Raw genomic sequence first — 25291 nt, forward strand, 5'->3', positions numbered from 1 at the left:
TTTTCTACCTATAAAGAACAGCTGAGAACTAGGGTTTAAAAAAATTTTTTTAAACAAATACACAGAAAGTTTACAAGTATTAATAGTTATATGCCCTATAAAAGGTGAAATAAAGTTTCTAGGGACTGTATATAGGTCCTTGCTTGAAATCTGTATTCTGGTAGTAAGTAAAATTCTGAGATTTTCTGTCTTTGAAATCAAGGAGAAAGATTAAGGCAACAAATCTGGGAATAATCCAGAGATTTCAATAAAAAGCAGCTGAATAATTAAAGTGGTAGAAAAGAAGTCTCAATTTACATTTTCTATTTCTTTATGAATTAGGACTCCATTTCTCATCTCCTTGCTGTAGAGAATTATTTATGAATATGCATGTCAATGTTTTAAAAAGTAAAATAATTTTCTAATTGTCTTTAGAAAAAGCAAATTCTGCCCTGGAGTGGACATTTCTGGAACTCTTAGTTACTAAGACTGGGATCTGGGGGTCTTAGCCATCTAATCAAGAAGCTGCCCTGTCCTAGTTTGGGAATCTGAGTAGCATCTAGACAATCAAGGCAGGAAGCAGTTTCTTCCCTTTCAGCAGGTAAGTCTAAACAATTCAGCTCTTAATCCATGTCAACCAATAGTCATTCTTCCAAAAAGACATAAATAGTAACTTATTTTCTTACAAGAGAAAGCGGAAAGACATGCAAGTTGGATCTCCTCTTGAACAGAGTGCACAGGGGGCCAATGATGCAGGCAGGGCCTTGGGATCGCCACATCTGGCAATCAGCACAAAGTACAAAAAACATAGGGTGAGACACAACTGGGTTGTGTATTCTATAGAGGGAGAAAACTCATTGATTGTTCATTGAATACAGCTTCCCAATCTCTCTTCTGGCCAGACAGCAATTTAACTCGGGCATCTTGGTCTATGGGACTTCACCTAGTTTTTCTTCCCATAAATCTTAAATTGCAATTATTCCTTGCACATAGTGATTTTCTTCATCGTGATTTCGATATATCATAGGCCGGCATAAGAAATTAAATGAGAATTTTTTTAATTAAAGCTTTTTATTTTTTTAAACATATGCATGGATAATTCTGCGACATTAACCCTTGTAAAACCTTGTGTTCCAATTTCGCCCCCTTCGCCCACCCCCTTCCCTTGATGGCAAGTAGTTCAACATATGTTAAACATGGTAGAAATATATGTTAAATACAATATATGCTTATATATTTATACAATTATTAAATGGGAATTTTGGAGGAATTTTGCAGAGACTTCAGAGGATACTCAAAGTTCAGCAGATGGCACAGAAAATGTTTAGTAACTCAGAAATGCATAAAATGTATTATTATATAATATCAACATATTTTGTCTTTTAATGCCATAATAATTCCGACTTTTTCTCTGGTACAAAGGGAGGGCCAAAGTATTTTCAGCAGATTTTCCATATTACCCTGGAGCTGCAAGTATTGGGGACAGTATACCCCTAATGCCCCCTTTTCTCTGTTTTCACCCTACCCTTCCTTCTTCCCCTTTCCTGCCCCCATCATGTGAAAGGGAGAACTAGTCTCCCTGTTTCCTGGGCAGGCAGCTTTAACCTCAGTTCCCCTAGTATCATTACTACTATCGTTAAAATCTACTTTTTCTCACATATGAGTGTTTTGAGTGTTCTCATGGCAACAACCCACAAAAAACTTGGGAGTTATGGAATAAATCTTTGCAGACAAAAACAATTGATACACCTGGGCTGGGAAAAAGTTTTGTGCTTTGACTCCCATCCTTGTTTATCCTTCTAGTTTCCAAGGCTCAGGAGTCACCCTGGAGGAGAGACACAGAGAGAGCTGGAGTCATGTTAGCCTTCTGGAAGGAGAAAAAGAAGCTGGGTCGGGGCTCAGCAGTAACGACCCCTCCACCGAAGAAGATGATGGGGAGCCCAAAGTCTGCCGTGTGTGTGGAGACAGGGCCACCGGTTACCACTTCAATGTTATGACCTGTGAAGGGTGCAAGGGATTTTTCAGGTAGAGTGAATGTCCCCACCCCAGTGACTATCCTTTCACCCCTGAAGCAACCAAGTTCTGGGTATCTATGCCAAAAACCTATCCTATGATCCCATCTCAAATGGATGTAATCTATGAAGAAAAAACAATAGAGGAAAAATGCTTTGAATAATTAAAAGTTTATAATATGGCAGAAACTAGGCATTGATCCATACTTAACGCCGTACACCAAGATAAGGTCAAAATGGGTTCATGACCTAGGCATAAAGAATGAAATTATTAATAAATTAGAGGAACATAGGATAGTTTACCTCTCAGTCCTGTGGAAGGGGAAGGTCTTTATGACCAAAGCAGAACTAGAGATCATTACTGATCACAAAATAGAAAATTTCGATTATACCAAACTGAAAAGTTTTTGTACAAACAAAACTAATGCAGACAAGATTAGAAGGGAAGCAATAAACTGGGAAAATATTTTTACAGTCAAAGGTCCTGATAAAGGCCTCATTTCCAAAATATATAGAGAATTAACTCTAATTTATAAAAAATCAAGCCATTCTCCAATTGAAAAATGGTCAAAGGATATGAACAGACAATTCTCAGATGAAGAAATTGAAACTATTTCTACTCATATGAAAAGATGCTCCAAGTCATTATTAATCAGAGAAATGCAAATTAAGACAACTCTAAGATACCACTACACACCTGTCAGATTGGCTAAGATGACAGGAAAAAATAATGATGATTGTTGGAGGGGATGCGGGAAAACTGGGACATTGATGCATTGTTGGTGGAGTTGTGAACGAATCCAACCATTTTGAGAGTAATTTGGAACTATGCTCAAAAGTTATCAAACTGTGCATACCCTTTGATCCAGCAGTGTTACTACTGGGATTATATCCCAAAGAGATTATAAAGAAGGGAAAGGGACCTGTATGTGCACGAATGTTTGTGGCAGCCCTTTTTGTAGTGGCTAAAAACTGGAAACTGAATGATGTCCATCAGTTGGAGAATGGTTGAATAAATTGTGGTATATGAAAATTATGGAATATTACTGTTCTGTAAGAAATGACCAACAGGATAATTTCAGAAAGGCCTGAGAGACTTACATGAACTGATGTTGAGTGAAATGAGCAGGACCAGGAGATCATTATATACTTCAACAACAATACTACATGATGACCAGTTCTGATGGATCAGGCCATCCTCAGCAACGAGATCAACCAAATCATTTCTAATGGAGCAGTAATGAACTGAACTAGCTATGCCCAGAAAAAGAACTCTGGGAGATGACTAAAACCATTACATTGAATTCCCAATCCCTATATTTATGCACGCCTGCATTTTTGATTTCCTTCACAAGCTAATTGTACAATATTTCAGAGTATGATTCTTTTTCTACAGCAAAATAACGTTTTGGTCGGGTATACTTATTGTGTATCTCATTTATATTTTAATATATTTAACATCTACTGGTCATCCTGCCATCTAGGGAGGGTGGGGGGTAAGAGGTGAAAAATTGGAACAAGAGGTTTGGCAATTGTTAATGCTGTAAAGTTACCCATGTTTATATCCTGTAAATAAAAGGCTATTAAATAAAAAAAAAATTAATTAAAAGTTTAGACATCTCAAAAATAAAAATATTATTAAAAGTGTATTAATGGGACGCAGCTAGAAGGTGCAGTGGGTAGAATACCAGCCCTGAAGTCAGGAGGACCTGAGTTCAAATCTGACATCAGACACTTAACATATCCTAGCTGTGTGACCTCGGCAAGTCACTTTACTCCAATTGCCTCAGGGGGGGAAAAGTGTATTAATGTAAACTCATAGATCTAAGGACTATTAAAAAATCTGGGTTAAGAGCAAGTGGGGCTGATCCTAGGGTCTGTCACACGAAAAGTCATTTCCTTTCTCTTTTGGGGTTTTATTGCCTGTATACAGTTAATTCCAGGAAAATATCCAAATATATCTTATCTCTTGCTTATATTTTCCTGAAATAAATAACAGGGTCTCCTATATAAGCACTAAAGGCAACAAATCCTTATGAGGGGAAGAGGGCATTTCTTTTTAGCCCACTGCAAAGGACATAGAGGATGCAAAGGAAAGACATTCACAACAGTTCACAGAAAGCTGGATCTGGGGTCACAAAAGTCTAAGTGAAAATCCCTGATGCCGATACTAGCCGTGTGACTTGCTCACTGTGGCTCTGCTCCCTCCTCTGAAATGAGGGGGTTGAAATCTGAGATCCTGTGACCCCTAAGAAGGATCTGAACTTGTAGCTGCCCTTGAACCCATCAGAGGCAGCTCTCCAGTAGAATGGATGGAGAGCTGGGCCTGAAGCCAGGAAGTTCAGAGTTCAAATCTGGTCTCACATACTTACTAGCTCTATAACCCTGAGCAAGTCACTCTGTTAAAGTGACTCTGCAAGTCATTTAACCCCCATTTCCTTATCTGTAATATGAGGCTGAAATTGTATCTATCTTGAGGGCCATTGGAGGCTCAAAGAGAAAATGTTACTTAGCACAGAGTCTGGCACATAGTAGGCACTTAATAAATGCTTGTTCCCATCTGGTGATTTCATGATTCCCCCAAAAAACTTATACAGTCCCCTCAAGTATTGTAGTAAATCCTGCGGTTTGGATTCTCCAACAAGCCTTGGATGAGACGAGCATCCTTGATTCCATAAGACCTGCTCTGTCCAAAAAACTCACCATGATTGTGGGAGCTTTAACCCTTCCTGCTTCTTTCACTAGAGAGTCATGGAGGGGATCTTTTTTCTTCCTAAAGGGATGTTGTTCTCTCATCTCCTGGAAAGTTCCAAAAATCTTACCCTTGGCGCCTTTCAAGGACTGACTGAAAGGCAGAAGGAAGGAAGGAAGGAAGGAAGGAAGGAAGGAAGGAAGGAAGGAAGGAAGGAAGGAAGGAAGGAAGGAAGGAAGGAAGGAAGGAAGAGAGAGGGAGAGAAGAGAGAAGGAGGGAGGGTTTCATGCTAAAGTGGAAATTAAAATTTCCTTCTCTATCAATCAATGTAAAAGAATTTGTAATGCACCTACTATGTGGCCCACACTTTGCTAGATGTCAGGGATACTCCCAAAATGAAATATTCTCTATTCTCAAAAATCTTACATTCTAATGTAGGGGTACAAGTACATATATGTAAATACGCACAAAATAAATGTAAAGAAAATAATATAAAGTAGGTAGGGTAGACAGGCAGAAATAGTCTTAGCAATTGAATTAGTCTCATTTAGAAGGTGATACTTAGGCTGCATCTTGAAGAGAGAGAGGGATTCTGGAAGGGAAGGGAGGTGAGGAAGAAGTGATTTCCAGGTGTGAAAGCCAGCTAATGCAAAGTCCTAGAATTGAGATATAAAATCTAAGTGAAGTATACTTTAGCTGGATCCTAGAATGTGGGAAGGGGATAAATAGCCAATTAACCTGGAAAGATAGTTTGGGCTCAGTTTGTGAAGGACTTTAAAAACTAAATAGAAAGATGTCTGTTTTAACACAGAGACATCAAGAAGCCATGAAAGTTTACTGGGTACAGTGGTGACGTGGTCAGATCTCTGCTTTAGAAAAAATCATCCTGGCAGCTCAATGGCGGGAAACTAATTGTGATATTGCAATAATCTAGATGAGAGGTGATGAGGGTCTGAACTTGAGTCTTGGATGTACAAATGAGAAACATGTTCAGATATGAGGAATGGTGTGGAGATAGGAATGACAAGGTTTGACCATTGACTGGATAATGTTAAGAGGTCCCTTGGATTTATCTTTTTGAGTTGCCATATTTTCCTTAAGCACAGGACCCAGAACAGGCAAAAGTCCTTGAATGTATCCATGAGCTGACATAATGTGCTGTTTGCATCTCAAACTGGACTCTGTGTGTCCTTCATAGTCAAGACTAGTACCAGTCAATCTGCACCAGACTGAGAAATTGCTTGGGCAGCTGGATGATTGTAGATAATCAGACCATCCTATCTTCATAATTCAGTAGTTCCCAAGGGAAAAGAACATGGCTTTTGCCATCAGTTAGCTCCTCCCATTAGGCAGAGATTTTGTCCTTTTTCTGTCTTTACTGTGCCTTTCCTCCTCTCATGCCACATCCTTTTAAGTGGAGATTCCTGGCATTTCCTTCTCCCTTTGTTCTACTATTATAAAAATGCAAATTTCTGTGTAACTCTTTGGGTTCTACATGTGTGTTCATTTCTTTTGTAATAAACCTAATTTTCACATAAGTTTTGTGACACTATGATTGTAGACAATATATGGAGTAAGAAGAATGAATTGTTAAAAATAATATCAAAATTATAGCCTGGGAGATTAGAAAAATGGTGATACCTTCACAAAAAATAGTTGCACCGGGGAAAGGGAAGATAATGATTTTTATTTTGTATATGTTGAGGTTTAAATGTTTTGAAATGTCCAATAGGCAGTTGGTGATACAAGACCCAAAATTAGCTTTGAAGAATCCCCACATTCTCCAAATGTGTGATATGAATGATGAGCCAGCAAAGGAAACACAGGGGACCAAAGAGAGCAATATTTCAAAAACTCATAGAGAAGAGATTATCTAGGAAGAGAGGTTAGTCAATGGCATCAAATGCAGCAGATAGGTAAAAGGATGAGGACCTGGGAAAAGATAGCAGATTTGGCAATAAAGAAAACACTGATAACTTTGTAGACAATACTTTTAGTTGAGTTATTAGGGTAAAAGCCATACTGCAAAGTGGAGGAAGAAGCCAGTAATCAATAAGGGCTAGTAGATTGAAAAGCATTAGAGAAAGAAGTTCAGAATGAAAACAAATTTAGTCACTTTGGAATGTGAATTTCAGCAGGCATGGTGGAAGGGATGGGCAGGCTTGGAGAGGGGAGATGGATGCAATAGCATTAAGAGGAATAGAGACAAGAGAATAAGAAGCGAGGTTTGAGAATAGTTTGTTCCTATGTGGTCATTGATTCATTAATATAGGTAATAGGCAAGAGTTAAAGGTGGTGGAATTCTTTAGTTATAGGGGTAGTAGTTGGTAGCTGACGACAATGCTCACAGTAGTTGTTTTTTCCCAAAGTCCAATATCCCTTTGCTTTCATTTCCTTGTTCTCATTTTAGGAAAGAGTGTTCTCATTTGACTTATATTCTCATTTAAACAATGACAATAATAACAACATTTGCCTCATTTCTTCTGGGAATTCTAAATGATTTTTTGACCAAAATGTATTTTCTTTAAGGTTTTGTTTGTAGATCTTTTGGAGGTGCTCTCTTCTGGGTTTGTGGCTTGGACAAGCAATCCTTTTTTATTTACTTATTCTTCCAGTCTTAGTTCCCAAACTAGGGCTTTGTTTTGTGACTAGGCTCTATAAACGTCTAGTAAAATTTCTGGTTATGGGACCTGTTATTTTGACATACTGTAGATATCCACAAATTTAAAGTCATCTCAAAGTCCTAGGTATTCTAGCTGTTCTTTCAACTCTAGTAACGGTAATCAATCACTTAGCTTCTTCCTAACTGCAATAAGACAGGAGAATCCTGTTAGGCTAATATATGAGTATGCTAAAGGTAGTGAAGAATAGTGGGGTTTCTTTCCCTTATCTCCCTTGATAATTCTACCATAATCCCCATTCCTTCATGGGACAATTCACATGGAATTGTCCCCTTTTTAGGATTCAGATTGAAGCTTTCTTTCCAAGCACTTCTTTAGAAGAAACTATTCTCCATCTCCATGGAAACACTGCCTCCAGGGCCATTCTTACAAGGAAATGGAACGACATTGCTTGGCAATAATTGGAGAAGGAGGGAAGGAAGAAAGGAGGAAAGGGGAAGACAACCTTGCTTTAAGGAGCCATCCTGGAGAGAAGATGGGCTGGGTTGTAGAGCAAACAATTACAAAAATGTGCCCATTTTCCTGAGTGGAAGAATTATGAAACTTAATGAGTCAAACAATGAATAAGTGAATTAAAGGATGGAAAGATTGTTCTTTTTTTTTTTTTTAAGTTTCCAATATTCATTTTTTGTAAGATTTTGTGTTCCAAATTTTTCTCCCTTTGTCCCTTACTTCCCTCCTCCTCAAGACAGGAAACAATCTGATATGAATTAAACATGCACAATCCTTTTAAACATATTTCCATATTTGTCATGTTGTACAAGAAAAATCAGACCAATAGGGAAAAAATCTGAGAAAGAAAAAGCAAGCAAACAAACAAAGGTGAAAGTGGTATACCTCAATCAACATTCATTTCTCCCTCTGGTTGTGGATGTGGACGGTATTTTCCATCTCAAGTCTATTGGAATTATCTTGGATCATCACATTGCTGAAAAGAGCCATGTCCATCACAATTGTTCATCACTAAATCTTCTTGTAACTGTGTACAATGTTCTCTTGATTCTGCTCACTTCACTCAGCATCAGTTCATATAAGTCTTTCCAGGCTTTTCTGAAATCAGACTGCTCATCTTTTCTTTTAGAAAGATAAAATTTCATTACATTCATATGCCATGACTTATTCAGTCATTCCTCAATTGATGGGCATCCATTCAGTTTCCAATTCCTTGCCACTACAAAAAGGGTTACAAATATTTTTCATGTGGGTTCTTTTTTTGCACATAGGGTCTTTTCCCTGAAAGATTTGTTCTTAAAGAGTTTTCTTATTCTTCTTATATGGTTCTAGAGGGAAAGGAAATTCAATGATAAGAGATGAAACTGTTTTTTTCCCACAATTTATTTTTTTCCTACAAAATATAAGAGATCAGTAGAGGTAGAAGACAATATGTAAACAAGACTCAAATCTGAACTCTGTTATTTAAGCAATTCATTCTGTGACTGTGGGTTACTTTTTTTGTCCTTTTTATTGATACTTTTTATTTTTGTAATCTAGTCATTCGGGGTAAAATATACCTATTGCCACCATACAACTAAGCAGAAATCAAAACAAACTTGATTCAGTAAGCTAATATGGTTGAATTCATTCCCCTCTCTGCCATGAGGATGACACTCAAATTGGTGTTCATAATTACTCAGAGTTCAGCTCTTTTAGTCAGTTATTCTTTGACATTATTGTATGCATCATATTGCATCATATTTTGTTCTTCTGGTTCCGATTACATCTTCCATGTCACGTCAAGTGAGTCTTACTATATTATTTTATTACCTTTGTAATAAGAGAAATTCATTTTTATATGTTCTGCTTTGGAAGAAATGGGCTGCCCTGGGAGGCAGGAAGTTCCTCCTCCCTGGAGGGCTTCAAGCAAGGACTAGATGACCATTTGTTAAGTATGTGATAGAAAAGATTCAGCTCTGACAATTTTCCAACTTCTTTACAGTCGTGATTCTGTGATTTCCCTTTCTATTATTGCTTCTCAGTTTTTGTTATCATGCAGTCATTATGTAGAAATGGATTTAACTTTTGAAGTTTTATTTTGGAATCGACAACTTTGCTGAAGTTGTTGTCTCTTAGTATCTTTGCTGGTTCCCTAGGATTTTTCAAGTAAACCATTATATCATGAGCAAATGGGGATAATTTTCAGTCTACTTATTGTTACGTCTTTCATTTCTTTCTTTTGTCTTATTGCTATTGCTAACATTCTCAAAACTCTATCAAATAACAGTGGTGAGAGTGGGCACTTGTATTGCTTATATTTATTGGGAAGTTCTAGTGAATCCCTGTTGCACATCGTACTCATTTTTTATTTTAAACTTCTTTTTACAATATTAAAAACATTCCTCTTTGCCTGTACTATGGAGGGTTTGGTTTATTTGTTTTTGAACCAAATCTCAAAGGAAAACCAGAGATTCCCCAGAGATTCCTGTGAGATGGGAGTACGTTCCTGGCTACCTAGAGCCCAGCTTCTTAAATCGTGATTCGCAGTCCCATATGGAGTCTAGTAACTGAATGTGGGGGGATCCCACCTTCCTGCTAGATCTCTGGAAAGGCAGGGCTGGAGTTACGCCAGCAGTCAGGTTATCCTCCATTTTCCTTTCCCGCAACTGTTTTTTGCCACAGATAAGAATATTCCCAATTAAGGCTCTGCAGGAAGGACGGCTGGCTGATCTGGCCTTCCTGGGACCCAGAGCCCCATGGGAACTGGTGGGATGGAGTCCAAGTTCACTCTCCTAGTCTGGTGCCAACCCTTCTCTTTCTTTCCCTACAGGCGAGTCATGAAACGTAACATTCGGCTGAGATGCCCCTTCCGGAAGGGCACTTGTGAAATCACCCAGAAGACCCGGAGGCAGTGCCAGGCTTGCCGGCTTCGCAAGTGTCTGGATAGTGGAATGAAGAAGGAAAGTAAGCCCTGGACCAATAAGAGCTTTTTTTTTTTTTTTTTTTTTTTTTCCTCTGAGGCAGTTGGAGTTAAGTGACTTGCCCAGAGTCACACATCTAGGAAGTGTTAAGGGTCTGAGGCCAGATTTGAATTCAGGTCCTCCTGACTTCAGGGCTGGTGCTCTATCCACTGCCCCCTCAATAAGGGCTTTTTAAGGAGGTCTTTGATGGTCATTCCAATTTTTTTTAATCTAGGGAAAGGTAGCCTATGGGCCTACATTCATCTGGGGATTTATTTGGTCTTTACTGTCCATTCCCTTCTATTTCTTGACCTCCCTCTTTCACTTGCCTCCTTCCTCTCCTCCCATATTATTCCCCCTCTGAGCACTCAACTCATTTACTTGGGGCTGTTTTAACTCTCTGGAGATAGGAGAAAAATGGTTTGATTGCCTGAGCTGTCTAGTTGCTTTCTGAGAGCCAAAGAGTGCTTACTTTCCCCTTCTGATGATGAGTTGATGGGCTCTATCCTAAAGAAGTTGGTCTTGATCATTTGATTATTCAAGTTCCACTGCAGGTTCTCAGGCAGGCCTGACTCTGGCCCACTAAATCATCTCTGTAAAGAGGACCTCCTTGGATTTTTTTAAAGAACAATGTTACTGTTGGTAGTTTCTAGTCTGTATTAACAGATTCTTCCTGGTTTTTTAGTTTATCTCAGTATATCTCGGTTTATTTATTTTAGTTTATCTATTTTTAGTTTATCTCAGAGTATCTAGCTCTCCCTGGACAGAAGGGGAAAAGAATAGAAGGGAAGAGTGGAAGAAGATATGGGAAGAGAAAAGACTGAGAATCAAACAATGCAAAATTTTTAGTACACCAGCAATATGAACACACCCCCTTATCCTCTTCCATTATAGATTCATTCATTCTTCAAGGATTTAGTCCTTACATATGGAACCTTAGAAAACTACTGTTGGTTGGATATACTTTGTGTAGCCATTCAAAATCAGAGCTCACAATCCCCCACCAATATGTTCATCTTTAGCAGGCCAACCAAAGAACATGTTTAATTAACCAGCATAATAACAATAGTGACAAGAAAGATCTGCCCCCCATATACAAGGGGTAACCTAGGAGACATCTGTGTGGCCAGGGACTACACTAAGCCAGACATACCCACAGAGAACATCTTTGACTACAGACCCATGGCTAGGAAGACTCATAGCTCTGACATTGTAGGGTCCCTGAAGCCCCTAGGGATGTCATCAAACTGCTTTCTTCTGGTCCCTGAGCTGTGCTCTGCCAGACTTTCCTGCTGAGTTGCTGCAGTTCTTTGCAATTGCTGGCCATAGCTGTGAGGTGACTTCCTAGTTGACTTGTCCTTGTGGGGTTTCAACTATGATAGATTTTTCTTTCTCAGCTTCTTGCTCTGCTGTTATCCCCAGAGCTGCCGCCCTCATGGATTTTCTTCTTCTTAGAAGCAATCTTTAGCTCTTTTGTGATGGGAATCCCAACTGTACCCACTCATCTCCAGCTAAAGAAGCCTTGAGAAATTTTGTCATTTGAACCCCATTTCTTCTGTCTCATTGTCCCTGAGTTTAGACTTTAGTTGTGGTTTAAAATTCTTCCTAACTCCCATCATGTCCCTTGGTTGCTAAGATCCCTTTAAATCATCTCAGTGACTCCACTTAGCAAAACCGCAAAGGAGATGAATGAAAGTGGGGTGGGAAAATTCTTCTCTGCTGTTGCCCACCATATTTCTTATTTGAAATCAAAACAAGTGGTGCCATGATTTTTGTCCTATTTTCTTCAAGCAATCAAGCTTGTTAAACTCTCAACAGGTTCAGTCAACCAACAGATATTTATTGAGCGTTTATATGTACAAAGTACTGTACCAGGCATTGAAGTGGTCTGAATATATCAGCTTGTTGCCCCGTGCAGTGCAGACCCAATGGATCTGAACACAGCAGAGAATGACCAAGGTCCACAGTCTTGCAAAACAAGGCATGGGTTTGGGTGGGCTGTAACTCACATCTCTCTTTGGTGGGCCATTGTGGGACTATGCTGAGAACTGTGGAACTCAGGAAAATACTAGTGGAAGTTCTTAGAGGTCAACATCTTTATGGCCATTGGGATTCAGAACAGAAAATGTTTCCAAGCCAGAAATCGATAGAGGAACTTTCTTGTACTCTTATTTTTCTATAGGTAGGCCCAGTTCTTCTATTTTTCTTCATTTCCCACCCTAGACTCAAGTCACCATCTATAGTTCCCTCTTGTTCAAGTAGCTGAGGTAAATTCAATTTTCCCCTATAGGTTTAGAAGAGGGTGAGCTAGTGATAATATGAAGTAATTCCTGGGTTTAATACATGTTTAACACAAAGATGGCCTGGGGAAAAGGGAATGATCCTGAGCTCAACAGTTCAGGGTTAATAGTCCGAGAGCTAAGGGCATAGATTTTCACTAAACTGGCTACTCTTCCCTACTATGTGCAGTGATCATGTCTGATGCAGCAGTAGAGCAGAGGAGAGCTCTGATCAAAAGAAAGAAGAGAGAACAATTGGGGACTCAGGCTCCAGAAGTGAAAGGATTAACAGAGGAGCAGCAGAAGATGATCCTGGAACTCATGGATGCTCAGACAAAAACCTTTGACACCACATTCTCCCATTTCAAGGATTTCTGGGTAAGAGAATTAAGTACTTTGGTGCTTCAAAATCTCATTCTTCATTGTACTATTTGCAAACCTGCCTCCTCACCTCCCAATTCAGGCAAATGATATGGAACTGAGTCTAAGCTGAAATGAAGTGAAAATCAAAAGAAGTCCCATCCTCCTGCTCCCTTAGGGTTATGGGTATGTGAAATGCTTAATGTATTGTCAGGCTTCTCACCATCTGTAAGACTGAGAAGCTACCGGCTTCCCTATGGTTTGTTTCTCTGCTCTGAGACCATGGCAATGTGTGGTCCAGAGTGACAGCCCCATGTTCAGAAGCTTACCTCCCTGTCCCATTGTGGGGGCTAAGAAGCAAGAAGTAAAGGGATCTTAGAGACCATTTTAGAATCCAATCTCCTCATTTTACAGATCATGAAAATGAGACTCAAGGACACAAAATGATGATGATGATAAATGTTGATGTAGTGCTTTAACATTTAGAAATCATTTTCATGGGTTAGGTCTCATTTGATCCATACAACAACCTTGAGAAGTAGGTGCTTTTATTAAAGATGAGGGAATTGTGGCAGTGAGAATTTGACTTGCTTAGGATTACACAGCTAGTTTATGTCTGAGTCTATTTTGAACTCAGTTCTTCCCCATTCCAAGTCATCTAGTTGCCTATATAGCTATTAGCCATGGAAATGTAATCCCAGACATGTATACTTATTTTGTATTTAATTTATACTTTAACATATTTAACATGTATTGGACAACCTGCCATCTAGGGGAGGGAGTGGAGGGAAAGAGGGGAAAAATTGGAACAAAAGGTATGACAATTGTCAATGCTGTAAAATTACCCATGCATATAACTTGTAAATAAAAAACTGTAATAATAAAAAAAAAAGAAATTTAATCCCAGGTTTTGGGATTTTCAGTCAAAAGCACCTTGGACTGCACCATATTCTTCTTCCTACACAGAAATAGCTTCATACAGTAGATGTACAATACATGTATACCCATCTAGAGCCATCTTGGTACTAGCAGCTGACATTAATATGATTGGTATGTCTGCATAATGTGACTGATGGGCATAAATGTCCCTGCTTTCTTTCCTTTGTTTCCTCTCCTTCCATACTTCCTTTCTCTTCCCTTTTCCTTCCATGCTTCCCTTCCTTTCCCTTCTACTCTAATGATGTTTCTCAGCTGCCAGGGGTACAGAGAAGTCACCCTGAGATTCCCAAGCCCATTGCTGCCAGTTCAGAGGAAGAAACGGCCAAGTGGAACAGCATCACCAAAGAGTTCTACCCCATCTCTCTACGGCTGCAGGGGGAAGATGGCAGCATTTGGAACTACAAGCCCTCAGCAGATAGGTCAGGGAAAGGGATCATTTCCTTGTTGCCCCACATGGCTGACTTGTCAACCTACATGTTCAAAGGCATCATCAATTTTGCCAAAGTCATCTCCTACTTCCGGTAGGATATGGGGATTTACTGGGGAAAAGCAGTATTAGAAGGAGCAAAAAATGGCATTGTCAGGTGGTCAATAAATATTTATTAAGTACTTACTATGTGTCAGGTACTATATGACTGTGCTAAGAGCTAAAGAAATTAAGGACAGAGATTTAAGGGCTTTAAGATGGTCTTCCTTCCCCTGAATGTGGATGAGGTATCAGTATCCTAAAGCTCTCTCCTTAGTTTTAGTCAGACAGGATTCATTTTCCCCATGAAGAGGAAGGAAACAGGTGAACATTTGGTGTCATTTGGAGAAGATATAGAAGAGATTTGGAATGGAGTTCTGAGCAGGGTGACCCCATAACAAAGGATGACAGTCTGCTTGTCCCTAAGGGAAGCTTGGGAAGGGATGGGCCGGCAAGTGTTGATGACCCTAGCTTTGAGCAACCTTCCCTCAGGTATACTGAACTCATATGATGTTGCCACCAATATCTTGATTAGCCTCCCGAGTCAGCCAATGGATGGGGGCATGAGATTAGGGAGAAGGCTCCAAAACAACTTAGTTTATGGACCATTAAAAAAGGTTACTTGAGAAATCATCTAACCTACTCCCTGATCATCCAAGTGAGGCTGAGTCCCTCGCCCACGGAATTAAGTATCAGAGTTAGGATATGGATCCAGTTCTTCCAATTCCAAATCCAGGACTCTGTTCTAGTAATGGGGGCAACAAGCTCCTGAAGTTGGGATGAACCTCAGAGACACTGGCACTTTGCTGGGGAATAATGAGAACCTGGTGGTCTCTTTCCATCACTCTGCAGGGGAGATACTGTTTGACAATGGATATTAAGGCTATGGATGGCTGCTTGATTTTCTTATACTTGAATAGCAGGGTTGTTGTAGTTGAATGAAAAAGGCTTTAACTTTAATAGAAACAGATTCTATTCAGGATCTCCCAATAATCCATTTTCTATCCTGTCCCATAAATCTACCTTTTAGGTCTCTTGTCACTGTCTTGGGTATCTATGGGTAACAGGTGATATGCATATGCCCAGGGGTCAGGTATGCAGATGGATCAATGGAAATGGAAGTTTACTTGAATTGTGCTCCTTTGGTGGTCTGGGAATTTCCCTCTTTTGCTGGTTGTTGGGTATAGGAAGAGAGGACACTAAGCTGGTCTAGTTTGGGCTGAGCTGGGCCAGACTTATTCCCTGTATTTCTACCATCTTTGCCAGTTTCCTCAAACAGATGCTCAGAAACGATCAGGAGAGGAGAATCCCTGCTCAGCAAATGAGAGGAGGGGACGAGGCAGGGAACTGGTTGGACACTAGATGAGGCTGTCAAACCAAAGAGATGGGCGAGGATTGCCCCAGGGATACTGGCAATTTTCTTCTTTAAGCATTGGTTCTACACCAGAGAACCATATACGCTGTCTACATAGCCTAATGAATCAACCACCGTTTGGGCTGAATTAACAAAGTTGAGCTAATGTGACTGATTTTTCTCCTTATGGAATGGATTACAGATGCTCACAAAGGATGGGGAGATGAAAATCCCTGCTCAGTGAATGGGAGGCAGGGCAGGGAACTGGTTGGACACTGGATGAGTTTTCCAATAAAAGAGATGGGAGAAGATCGTTCCAGAGACACTGGCTCCACACTAGAGAGTCACATTAGCTATGTCTACAAAGCCCTGTTGGATCAAGCTCCTTTTGGGCTGAATTGGCAAAGCCCAGCTAATTTATATGCTGATTTCTCTTATGGCACTGACTAGTCACTTGGCCATGTGTTCTTACATGCCAAGGTGGTAGTGAGTGCCAGTCATTGAAGCACTTCAGGCAGAAGCTAGATGAGCGTTCGGGGAGATGCTGTAGAGAAAAACTAGATTATGACCTCTGAGGGCCCTTCCAACCCTGGGAATCCATGCTCAAAGATCAGCGCCAGTGGAGGTCTGGACTTGGTCCAGAGAGCAGAAGATATCATTAGTCAGGCTATCACTGAGGAAATTTTGGGAACTTCCAGAGCTGGGATTCCCTCCCAACACCCCCCTCCCCTTTCCTGCCTCCTTTTCACTCCAGAACCCTTTTAGGGCTTTCCAGAACAGAAGCCTTGGTCCAAGAACAGCTTCTCCAAAGGACCCCTGATCTGGAAGCTCCCAGTGGCCTGGAGCCTCACCCTCACCCCCAGAGGTCCACTGGGGCCCTCCTGTGTCATTGAACTTCATCACTTCCTTGTGTGAGCCTCATTCCACAAATGGGGCAGTACCTCCGTGGTAGTCAACAGGGTTAATGAAAGGGATACGTTCTAGGGAAAATTTATTGTCAAAGGAAGAAATGATAGAGGAGAGATTCCAGAGTAAACCCCTACCCCCCAGAGCTTCCCGACAGGGTACTTCCTATATGGCGCACCAGGAGGGGTGGAAGGGTACCCTTAGCTTCTTCAGGGTAGCCCCACACGGTTATAAGCTACCTCCCTTAGTCTCAGGGATGCAGGCCATCGGGGCTCCTCATCCCAGTGATGCCATCTTCTCTGAGGGGCCACAGCCCCCAAAAGAAGGCCACAGTCTGTGTCACTGGAAATAACCATTTAATTTAGAGAGGAGGAAATGATGGAGTCATAATAATAATTACTACTATTTACAAAATACCGTGTGCCAGGCACTGTGCTAAAATCTTTACAGTTATTTCATTTGTTGTTCACAATAATTTTGGGAGATAAGGGATATTGCTATTCCCATTTTATAGCTGGGGAAACTGAGACAGACCAAGGTTAAGTAACTTGACCAGGATTGCACAGCTAATAAGTGTCTTAGGTCAGATTTGAATTCAAGTCATCCTGACTCTGGGTGCAGCACTCCATCCAACAGGTTGGGGTAGAAAGGGCTGCCTACATATGAGAAAGGTTTAATTAATCAACAAACAATTGCTTCTAGATTATATTATTATGTTTGTAAACTAGGTTTCTGTGGCTCGGTACCCAGCAGATAGTAAGAAATGTTTTATAATATTGACCTCCCACCCTTTTTTAAGCCTCTGGGTTCTACAGTAGGTACACAAAAGTGTGTATACTTCAAAGAGCTGACAATCTAGTTGGGTTATACAGGTGGGAACCCAGGCCGGTAGCTGATATTTTTCCATTACTGCATGTTGCAACAGTTAATGGGCTACTCTCTCCCTTCTCTCAGAGAATTGCCTATTGAGGACCAGATTTCGCTCCTGAAAGGGGGCACGTTCGAGCTGTGCCTCCTGCGCTTCAACACGGTGTTCAACGCAGAGACGGGGTCCTGGGATTGTGGTCGGCTCTCCTACTACTTAGAAGACCCCGCAGGCACGTGACTGGACTTCTCCCACCGTTACACGAGCGGCCGAAAGTAGATCTTTTTGCTCTCAGGGAAAGTAGCAGCAAACAAATGAGGGGGCCGGCGGTGTGATGGGTATCCCCAAATGTTAATGGGGAGGCCGCTGGAGGGTTGGGGGTGGAAGGGCACTCTTGGGGCACCGCTCTCCGGCACACCTTCCACAGGCTCAAACTCCAACAATAATTTCTCATAGGGGGCTTGCAGCAACTTCTCCTACAGCCCGTGCTGAAATTCCACTACATGCTGAAGAAGCTGCAGCTGCATAACGAAGAGTACGTGCTGATGCAGGCCATCTCCCTGTTCTCCCCAGGTAGGCGCTCCCCGGCCGGCCTCGGCCTTCCGGACTCTGCAGGGCCGGTTCAGCTGGGGAGCTGGGGCAGGACCTGTTAGCCTGCCCCGTAGCTCTCCTTCCTGGCTTGTCTCTGCCTTTTATCCCTGTCTACCTGCCTATTGTATATTATATAAACACACACACATATATATAAAAATAGAATTTTTCTGTCTTTCCTCTTTTAATTTCTTTCTTTTTCTCTGTCTCTGTCTCTCCATACAGATATAGAGCTCTAATGAAAAACCTATATAAATAGAGATTATATATGTATATGTGTTATATACATTATATATACATATATACATTCTACTTGTATAGATGTGTATATGTACATTATTTGTATGCATTGTATATATATGTATATATGTGTATATATAAATATATATACCTTATGTACATCATCTGTATGCATTGTGTATATATAGGTATATGTGTATATATACTATATATACATTATATACTATATATACATTATATACTATATATATATATATATATAGTATATAATGTATATATAGTATATAATGGTATAGTATATATAACTATATATATATATATAGTATGTATGTATATATATTCAATCAATCCCATTACATGTTAGGGCTGAATATCTCTCCTCTCTCTCCCCTCTCTCCATGTATGTACCCACAAACACCATGATACACACATGCAGACATACATGTGTCCCAGAAGACCTCACCTGCATGTACGCAGCAGAAAGATACCACACGTACAAATATTTAAGGCTGTCTCTGCTCTCGCTGATACACACATATTTCATACCACTCTGGGCTGCCTGTGTCAGAGCCCCCTAGCCAGACAGCCCTGGAGCTGTGGCCACCTGCAGTCCCCAGTGGTGCGCAAGGAAGTTCCCTGTGCTTGGGTTTCCCAAGAGCGGGGCTCCTTGGGAGGGGGCTGAAGAGATTCATCCCTGAGCTTCCTTCCTCAAAGTCAGAGGGTGATGGGAGACAGTCTGCCTCTCCCTCCACCCACCCCAGAGCCCATCATTTCCCAAACTTGGGTCAGGGCGGATGGTGCCGGGGGAAAGGGGCAGTTTCTCCATCTTGATGCCCCAGGGATTCCCCTGCTCCTGTTCCTTCCTTAGATCGGCCCGGTGTGGTCCAGCGCTGTGTGGTGGATCAGCTGCAGGAGAGATTCACCATGGCGCTCAAAGCCTACATCGAATGCAAGCGGCCTCAGCCGGCTCACCGGTGAGTGAGGGCCGCCCGCCGGGGCCTCCAGCAGAAAAGGCCCCCAGAGGGAGGGGTCCAGCTTCATTTCGGGGCAGTGGGTTAGATCCTGCTTCACAACGGATATTGTTCTTTGTGACTATGGGGGAAAGTTACAAGGGATTGACTGGGAGAAATCAATCAAGCAGAAAGCATTTATTAAACACAAATTATTATTTATTAAATTTGTGCTACAAATACATGTACATAGAATGAAACAATCCCAATTTCAAAGAGCTTGCATTCCACTGGGGGCTGTCACAAGTACATATAGAAGTATATACAGAATGAATACAAAGCATTGTAAGTAAATACAAGGTAATTAGGGAGGGACTTTGGCAGTTGTGTCAGATAGGCCTGAGTGGGGGGAGACTGGAGGCAAGGAGATCAAATAGGAGGATGTAGCAAAAATCCAGACAGGAATGATGAGAGCTTGAACTGAGTTAATAGCCATGTGAATGAGGAGAGTAGGTGAGATGTGAGAGTTTGGGTTTTTGCTGATCAGATCCTTCTGCCCTCTTCTTTCTAGATTTTCTAAACACAGCTTCCTCCTGGTTGTCTGACCACTCCTTTGTAGGCTGGTCAGACAGTGACCAAGGATGGCAATCCAGGTCATGTCCACTAATGGGATGCCCCCCAAGATGCTTCTTTTCTCCTCCATATTATTTCTCTTGGTGATCTCATCAGGTCCCAGGGATTCAATTATCATCTCCCTGCTTGTGATCTTCTGATTTACTTATCCAACCTTAAACTCTCTCCCAAACTTCTAAACAGTGTCTCAAACTGGATATCTTTAATCCTACATATCCCAAACCAAACTCACCATCTTTTCCTTCAAACCCTCCCTTCTTCCTAAATTTCCCATTATTATAAAGGGTACCACAGTCTTACAGGCTCACAACCTAGATATCCTCCTCAACTTCTCTCTCCCTCGCTCCCCATCCCATATCCAGTCTATTGCCACGTCCTGTCCATTTTGTAAATCTCTCATATAGCATCTTTCTCTCCTCCGGCACTAGTATCATCCCTACAGGGGTCACCTCATCACCTCCTGCAGGGACTATTGTCCTGCTGGTGGGGAAGGCACAAGCTTTCCCCAATTCTACTTCATCCTTCACTCAGTCATCAAGTGGATTCCTAAAGCACCCATCTGACCCATTACACTCCCTCTTCAACAAACTCCAATAGTTCCCTAGTGTCTGCAGCATCAAATCTCGATTCCTGTGTTTGTCATTCAAAGTCCTCTGGAACCTGACTCTTTCCTACTTGACTCTCATGTACTCTTCAACCCAGTGACACTGGCTACTTTGCTGTTCCTTGCAGAAGGCACTATACTTCTTAACTCTGGGAATTTTCACTGGTTGTCCCCCATGTCTGGAGTTTTCTCTCTTCTTATTTCTGCCTCCTGTCTTTCTTGATTTTTTCCAAGTACCAGCTAAAAAACTCACCTTTGGCAAGAAGTCTTTCTTGATTCCCCTTAATGCTAGTATCTTCTCTCTGTAAGTTTCTCCATCTTATCCTTTATTCTCTCTCTGTCTCTGTGTGTGTGTGTGTCTCTCTCTGTCTCTCTCTCAGTCTCTTTCTGTCTCTCTATCTCTCTCTCTGTCTGTCTCCTCTCTCTCTCTCTCTCTCTCTCTCTCTCTCTCTCTCTCTCTCTCTGTATATATATGTGTGTGTGGGTGTGGGTGTACACAAATGTATGTATGTTTGTATTTTTTATATCTATTTGTGTGTATATGTTTCTATATATCTATATCTTATTTTTACTTGGTTATTTGCATATTGTTTCTCCCATCAGACTGTAGCTCCTTGTGAATAGGGATTATCTTTTGCCTTTCTCTGTATCCCCAAGAGGACAGCACCTGACATAGTAGGCATTTGATAAATGTTTAGTGACTAGCTGAGGATTGGGACCCAAGGGAGTTATAAGGATTGAGGGAGCTGAGCAAAACCTGGAGAATTTGTTCATTGAGGGGTGTGGATGTTGCAGTCGATGCACCGGGAGCAAGGAAAGGACGTGGGTTTGTGAGAACAATCACTCCTCTAATCTGGGCTGCTCTTAGTTCTTTTTCATTCATGTGAAAGCCAATACTGAACAAGATGAGCCTGGAATCTTGCAGGAGATGGAAACTGAAAACAGTTGGCTGAGTGTGAAGACATGGAATCAAATATAGGTCTCTGGCAAAGACATAATCCTAACAGGATAAGAATGTTTGGTGTTTGGTTACTTAGGTTCATATGGATTCAATGAAGTAGTAGGTATTAAATCACTAGACTTGAAGCCATGAATATCTGGATTCAAATCTTGCCTAAGATATTTATTAGTTATTTGCCCCTAGGCAAGACACTGAATTTCTCTGGAGTGTCTTCATCTATAAAAATCAGAGAATTAGACTTCATGATCTCTAAATCAATGATCTTGTACTAAAAAGTCATTGAATGATTAACAAAATGAAGTTAACTCTGATCTCCCATTCCCCCTCCCATCTAAATATGGAAATGTTTTGGTCATCAGCGGTAAAGGACATGGTGATTGTCTCAAGCAATCTTCAGAAATCCACCATGTTCCATGGCCCTAGGTTCCAAGTGGCTGGGAATTTTATGTCCTTCAATGGCCAGATACCAGCAAAGATGGGGCCATTTGGTCCCATGGGCAGCTTGGTCTTCTTTTTCTAGCCTCCCATGTCATAGATGGAAGGAAAGAAGCTGCCCTGGGAAACAGCCGGTCTTATAGCAATGTGTGACATGCAAAAGGCATAGAACCTCTCCTAGCTATTCAAGTTGTCAAACCATACCAAGCTAGGTCCGTGCTAACTGCATTCTCAACACTGTACTAAGTGCTGTACCAAGACAGACAAGAAACTTGACCTTAAGAAGCTTATACTCTTGTTGGAGAGGCAAGACTAACGTAAAAAACAAAAAGAAGCAATGTAAAATGATTAGTGTAAATTGTGTATTCTGTGGTAAGTCAAAAGCTAGGAAGGTCTTGACTCCTCCAGGAGTCAAGAATGTGTCCTGGTCAACTCTGGAAGACGAAGAGGAGTTAGATGGGCAGTAAAGAGAAGAGGAGGAATTTCAGGTGAACAAAGAACAGGGGCACAGCAGTCAAGAAATGTAAGGACACATAAGGGTGACTTATTTCTGGGACAATGAGAAGACTGGAGCAGAGGGAACATGCTGGGGAAACAGTGGAAAGATGGCAGAGCTAGGGCAGGACCAGATATGGAGGCCACTAAAGTTAAATGAAAGATTTAGATTTGATTTGAATCATCAGAGATTTCTGTGTCCCATTATGGCATGAAGGGTATTTGGGGTTCTTGGAAGCTGAGCCAGTGGAATGTAGGCTCAGCCAGGCTTTGTCATCTTTGAAGAGGTCCAGTGAGGGATTGTCTTTCATGGACCAGTGGACCAGACTGAGAGGTCTGGCCTTAGCAATTCATATAACTGTCCACTAAAGTGAAAATGGATTAGGACCTGCATTCATGGCGAGTCTCCTCTCACAGATGAAATCACAGATTTTGGAAATACTGAATTATGGAGTTTTACTCTTAACGTAATAGTTTGTCAAATTCAGTAACAAATCATAGGATCATAGAATTAGAGCTAATTGGGACCATAAAGGTTAAGTCCAATCCCTCCATTCCACAGCCAAAAGTGGTTTCAGTGACTTGCCAAGGACCACACAGCTAGTAAATGTCTAAGGTGGGATGGAACCCAGCCCTTCCTGACCCCTAAATCTGTCATACATGTTGCCCTTCATTATCTACCTGTTGTCCAGGTTTCATTCAGCTTCCAGAAACAAGTGATGGCCAGGTTAGGGAGGTGCTTGCATGGATGTCCTGTGGGCTATGTCTTGGCTACTGCTTCAAGCTTAAAGGATTTCAATCATCTTGTTTATTGTATTGTTATGGAAATGCTTGTTTTATTCTATAAGTTAAAAGTAAAATAAATTAAAAAAACCAGAATCTCCCTGGGCTTACCCTAAAGGAAAGGATAAGGATGTTCTTGGAAGCTGAATTCTGATTTTTAATCCCTAAAGGTCTTGCCCTATTTATTACAACTTGCAAGAATAGCCCAGTAATGAGCCACAGGAAGAGCTGTGCAGCCCCTCAACTATAATCAGTGACACTTGACTATTCCTCAGAGAAATGAAACCTTCCCTATGACATGCGTTCCTCACCACAACCTAGCCTCAAGGCAGGTACCCAGAGTACCACTGGACCACTAAGAAAAAGGATGAGGGTGGATGGGGAAGAAAAAAAGCAACCACAAATTCCACAGCATTTCCTAATTTTTTCCATCTACGTTTCTTTTTTCAACACTGTTATTCTCTTTCTTCCTTTTCCTGGCCCCTTGACCACCCTACAGTTTCCTGTTTCTGAAGATCATAGCCATCCTCACGGAACTCCGAAGCATCAACGCCCAGCACACCAAGCAACTGCTGCAGATTGAGAACATCCATCCCTTTGCCACCCCTCTCATGCGGGAGTTATTTAGCATAATAGACAGCTGAATGGCCCCCTCACTTTGAAGGCTGCCCGTCACCGAGCAGGCAGAATACCTTTGACAGCAGCAAGGCTCTGGCTGTCAGCCCTTGGATGGACAGAAATCAGCAAGAGTCGAGATCTCTCCGTGATCTGACCTGCAGGGTCCAGCTTTAGCCTCTTGGATTGGTCCTGGAGGCCGTTCAGGGCTCACTCCCATCTGACTTTCCTGGAGAAAAGTGATTGTTTTCCTCTCAGTCTGTAACTCTACCTCACCCTTCATTTGTAGATAATGAAGCAGTTGGCATAGTAACTCCCTGGCTTATGAGTGCTGCAGTAGGGCGGAACAGAAGAGATGCTGCTGGTCCAGAGATGGAACCAGTGAGACATGTAGTGATGCCCTATGAGCAGGAGATGGGCAGATTCAAGGCTCAGCCTTGGGTCTGCAGGACGACACCTATGTTCATTAGTACCTCATTCATTACTTTCCATTCTTGGTCCCAATTCTCCCTACATAAACCCAGCCTCCACCTTTTCCCATCTACTTGTCCAGATTATTTTGCGAGGATTTAGCAATCAAAATTACATTCCTTTGGATGGAGCATACAGGTAAGGGCATGTGGACACGAGTGAAGGGAATGGGAAGAGGAAAGGAAAGGAGAGGAAAAGAGAGGAGAGGAGAGGAGAGGAAAAAGGAAAAAGGAAAGAAAAGGAAAGAAAGGAAAGGAAAAGAAGGGAGAGGAGAGGAAAAAGGAGAAAGGAAAGGAAAGGAAAGGAAAGGAGAAAGGAGAAAGGAGAAAGGAGAAAGAAAGGAGAAAGGAGAAAGGAGAAAGGAGAAAGGAGAAAGGAGAAAGGAGAAAGGAAAGGAAAGGAAAAAGGAGAAAGGGAAGGAAAGGAAGGGAAAGGAAAAGGGAAAGGAAAGAAAAGGAAAAGGAAAAAGAGAGGAGAGGGAGAAAGGAGAAAGGAAAAAGAAAGAGAAAGGAGAAAGGAGGAAGAAGAAAGGAGATAGGGAAAAGAAGAAGCCAAATTTCCCAACTGTCCAATTCCAAATGGGTCCTCACTGGGGCATCTCCTCCTCCTATATGTTATAGCTATAGAACTAGAAAAGACCTTTGAAGCTATCTAGCCCAATTCCTTCATTTCATATATAGACAGGGAAATTTGGATAGAGAGATGATGTGGACCACCCTGGTCACACAGCAAGATAATGGAAGAGCTAAGATTTCAATTCAAGTCTCCTGATTTCTTAGGCCATTATTTCCCCTTCTACTCTATCATGCTACTTAGTTTCCTCCTTTTTCTTCTGGGGGAATGGTACTAATAGAAAAAGGAAAATTGAAATTCATGCAATATTTTTTTATCCTTTGTAAATTTAAAAGTCACTATTGTTTTAAGAACATAAAAATGTATCATGTATGTTTTGGCTTGTTCATAAAATGACAATATACCTGCTTGGGATATTAAACTGAAATTCTAGTCTATTCAGATAGTAGTTATGAATTTTCTAATTGAATTTACTTCTATGATTTTTTTTTGTTTGTTTCTAATTTTTGTGAC

At 41.2% G+C, this 25291-nt stretch overlaps 1 protein-coding gene across 1 annotated transcript; it reads left to right on the plus strand.

The window, feature by feature from the left end:
• The first annotated feature begins 683 nt into the window (after positions 1 to 683).
• NR1I2 (nuclear receptor subfamily 1 group I member 2) lies at positions 684 to 24440 on the plus strand. Its single transcript, XM_031961283.1, has 9 exons — positions 684 to 775; positions 1783 to 2004; positions 10129 to 10262; positions 12728 to 12915; positions 14089 to 14357; positions 17517 to 17659; positions 17884 to 18000; positions 19127 to 19232; positions 23619 to 24440. Exons 1-9 carry the CDS (start codon positions 684 to 686, stop codon positions 23761 to 23763), a joined length of 1416 nt encoding a protein of 471 aa, XP_031817143.1. The 3' UTR covers positions 23764 to 24440.
• The last annotated feature ends 851 nt before the right edge of the window (positions 24441 to 25291 follow it).

The sequence above is a fragment of the Sarcophilus harrisii genome, chromosome 3 (genome assembly GCF_902635505.1).
Source record: "Sarcophilus harrisii chromosome 3, mSarHar1.11, whole genome shotgun sequence".
Lineage (NCBI taxonomy): Eukaryota > Metazoa > Chordata > Mammalia > Dasyuromorphia > Dasyuridae > Sarcophilus > Sarcophilus harrisii.

Bases quoted from the DNA above. Each gene is read 5' to 3' on its own strand.
- NR1I2 (XM_031961283.1), top strand. From the start codon at position 684: ATGCAAGTTGGATCTCCTCTTGAACAGAGTGCACAGGGGGCCAATGAT. The intron at 18,001-19,126 runs GTAGGCGCTCCC...TTCCTTCCTTAG, and splicing joins CATCTCCCTGTTCTCCCCAG to ATCGGCCCGGTGTGGTCCAG. The intron at 19,233-23,618 runs GTGAGTGAGGGC...ACCACCCTACAG, and splicing joins CGGCCTCAGCCGGCTCACCG to TTTCCTGTTTCTGAAGATCA.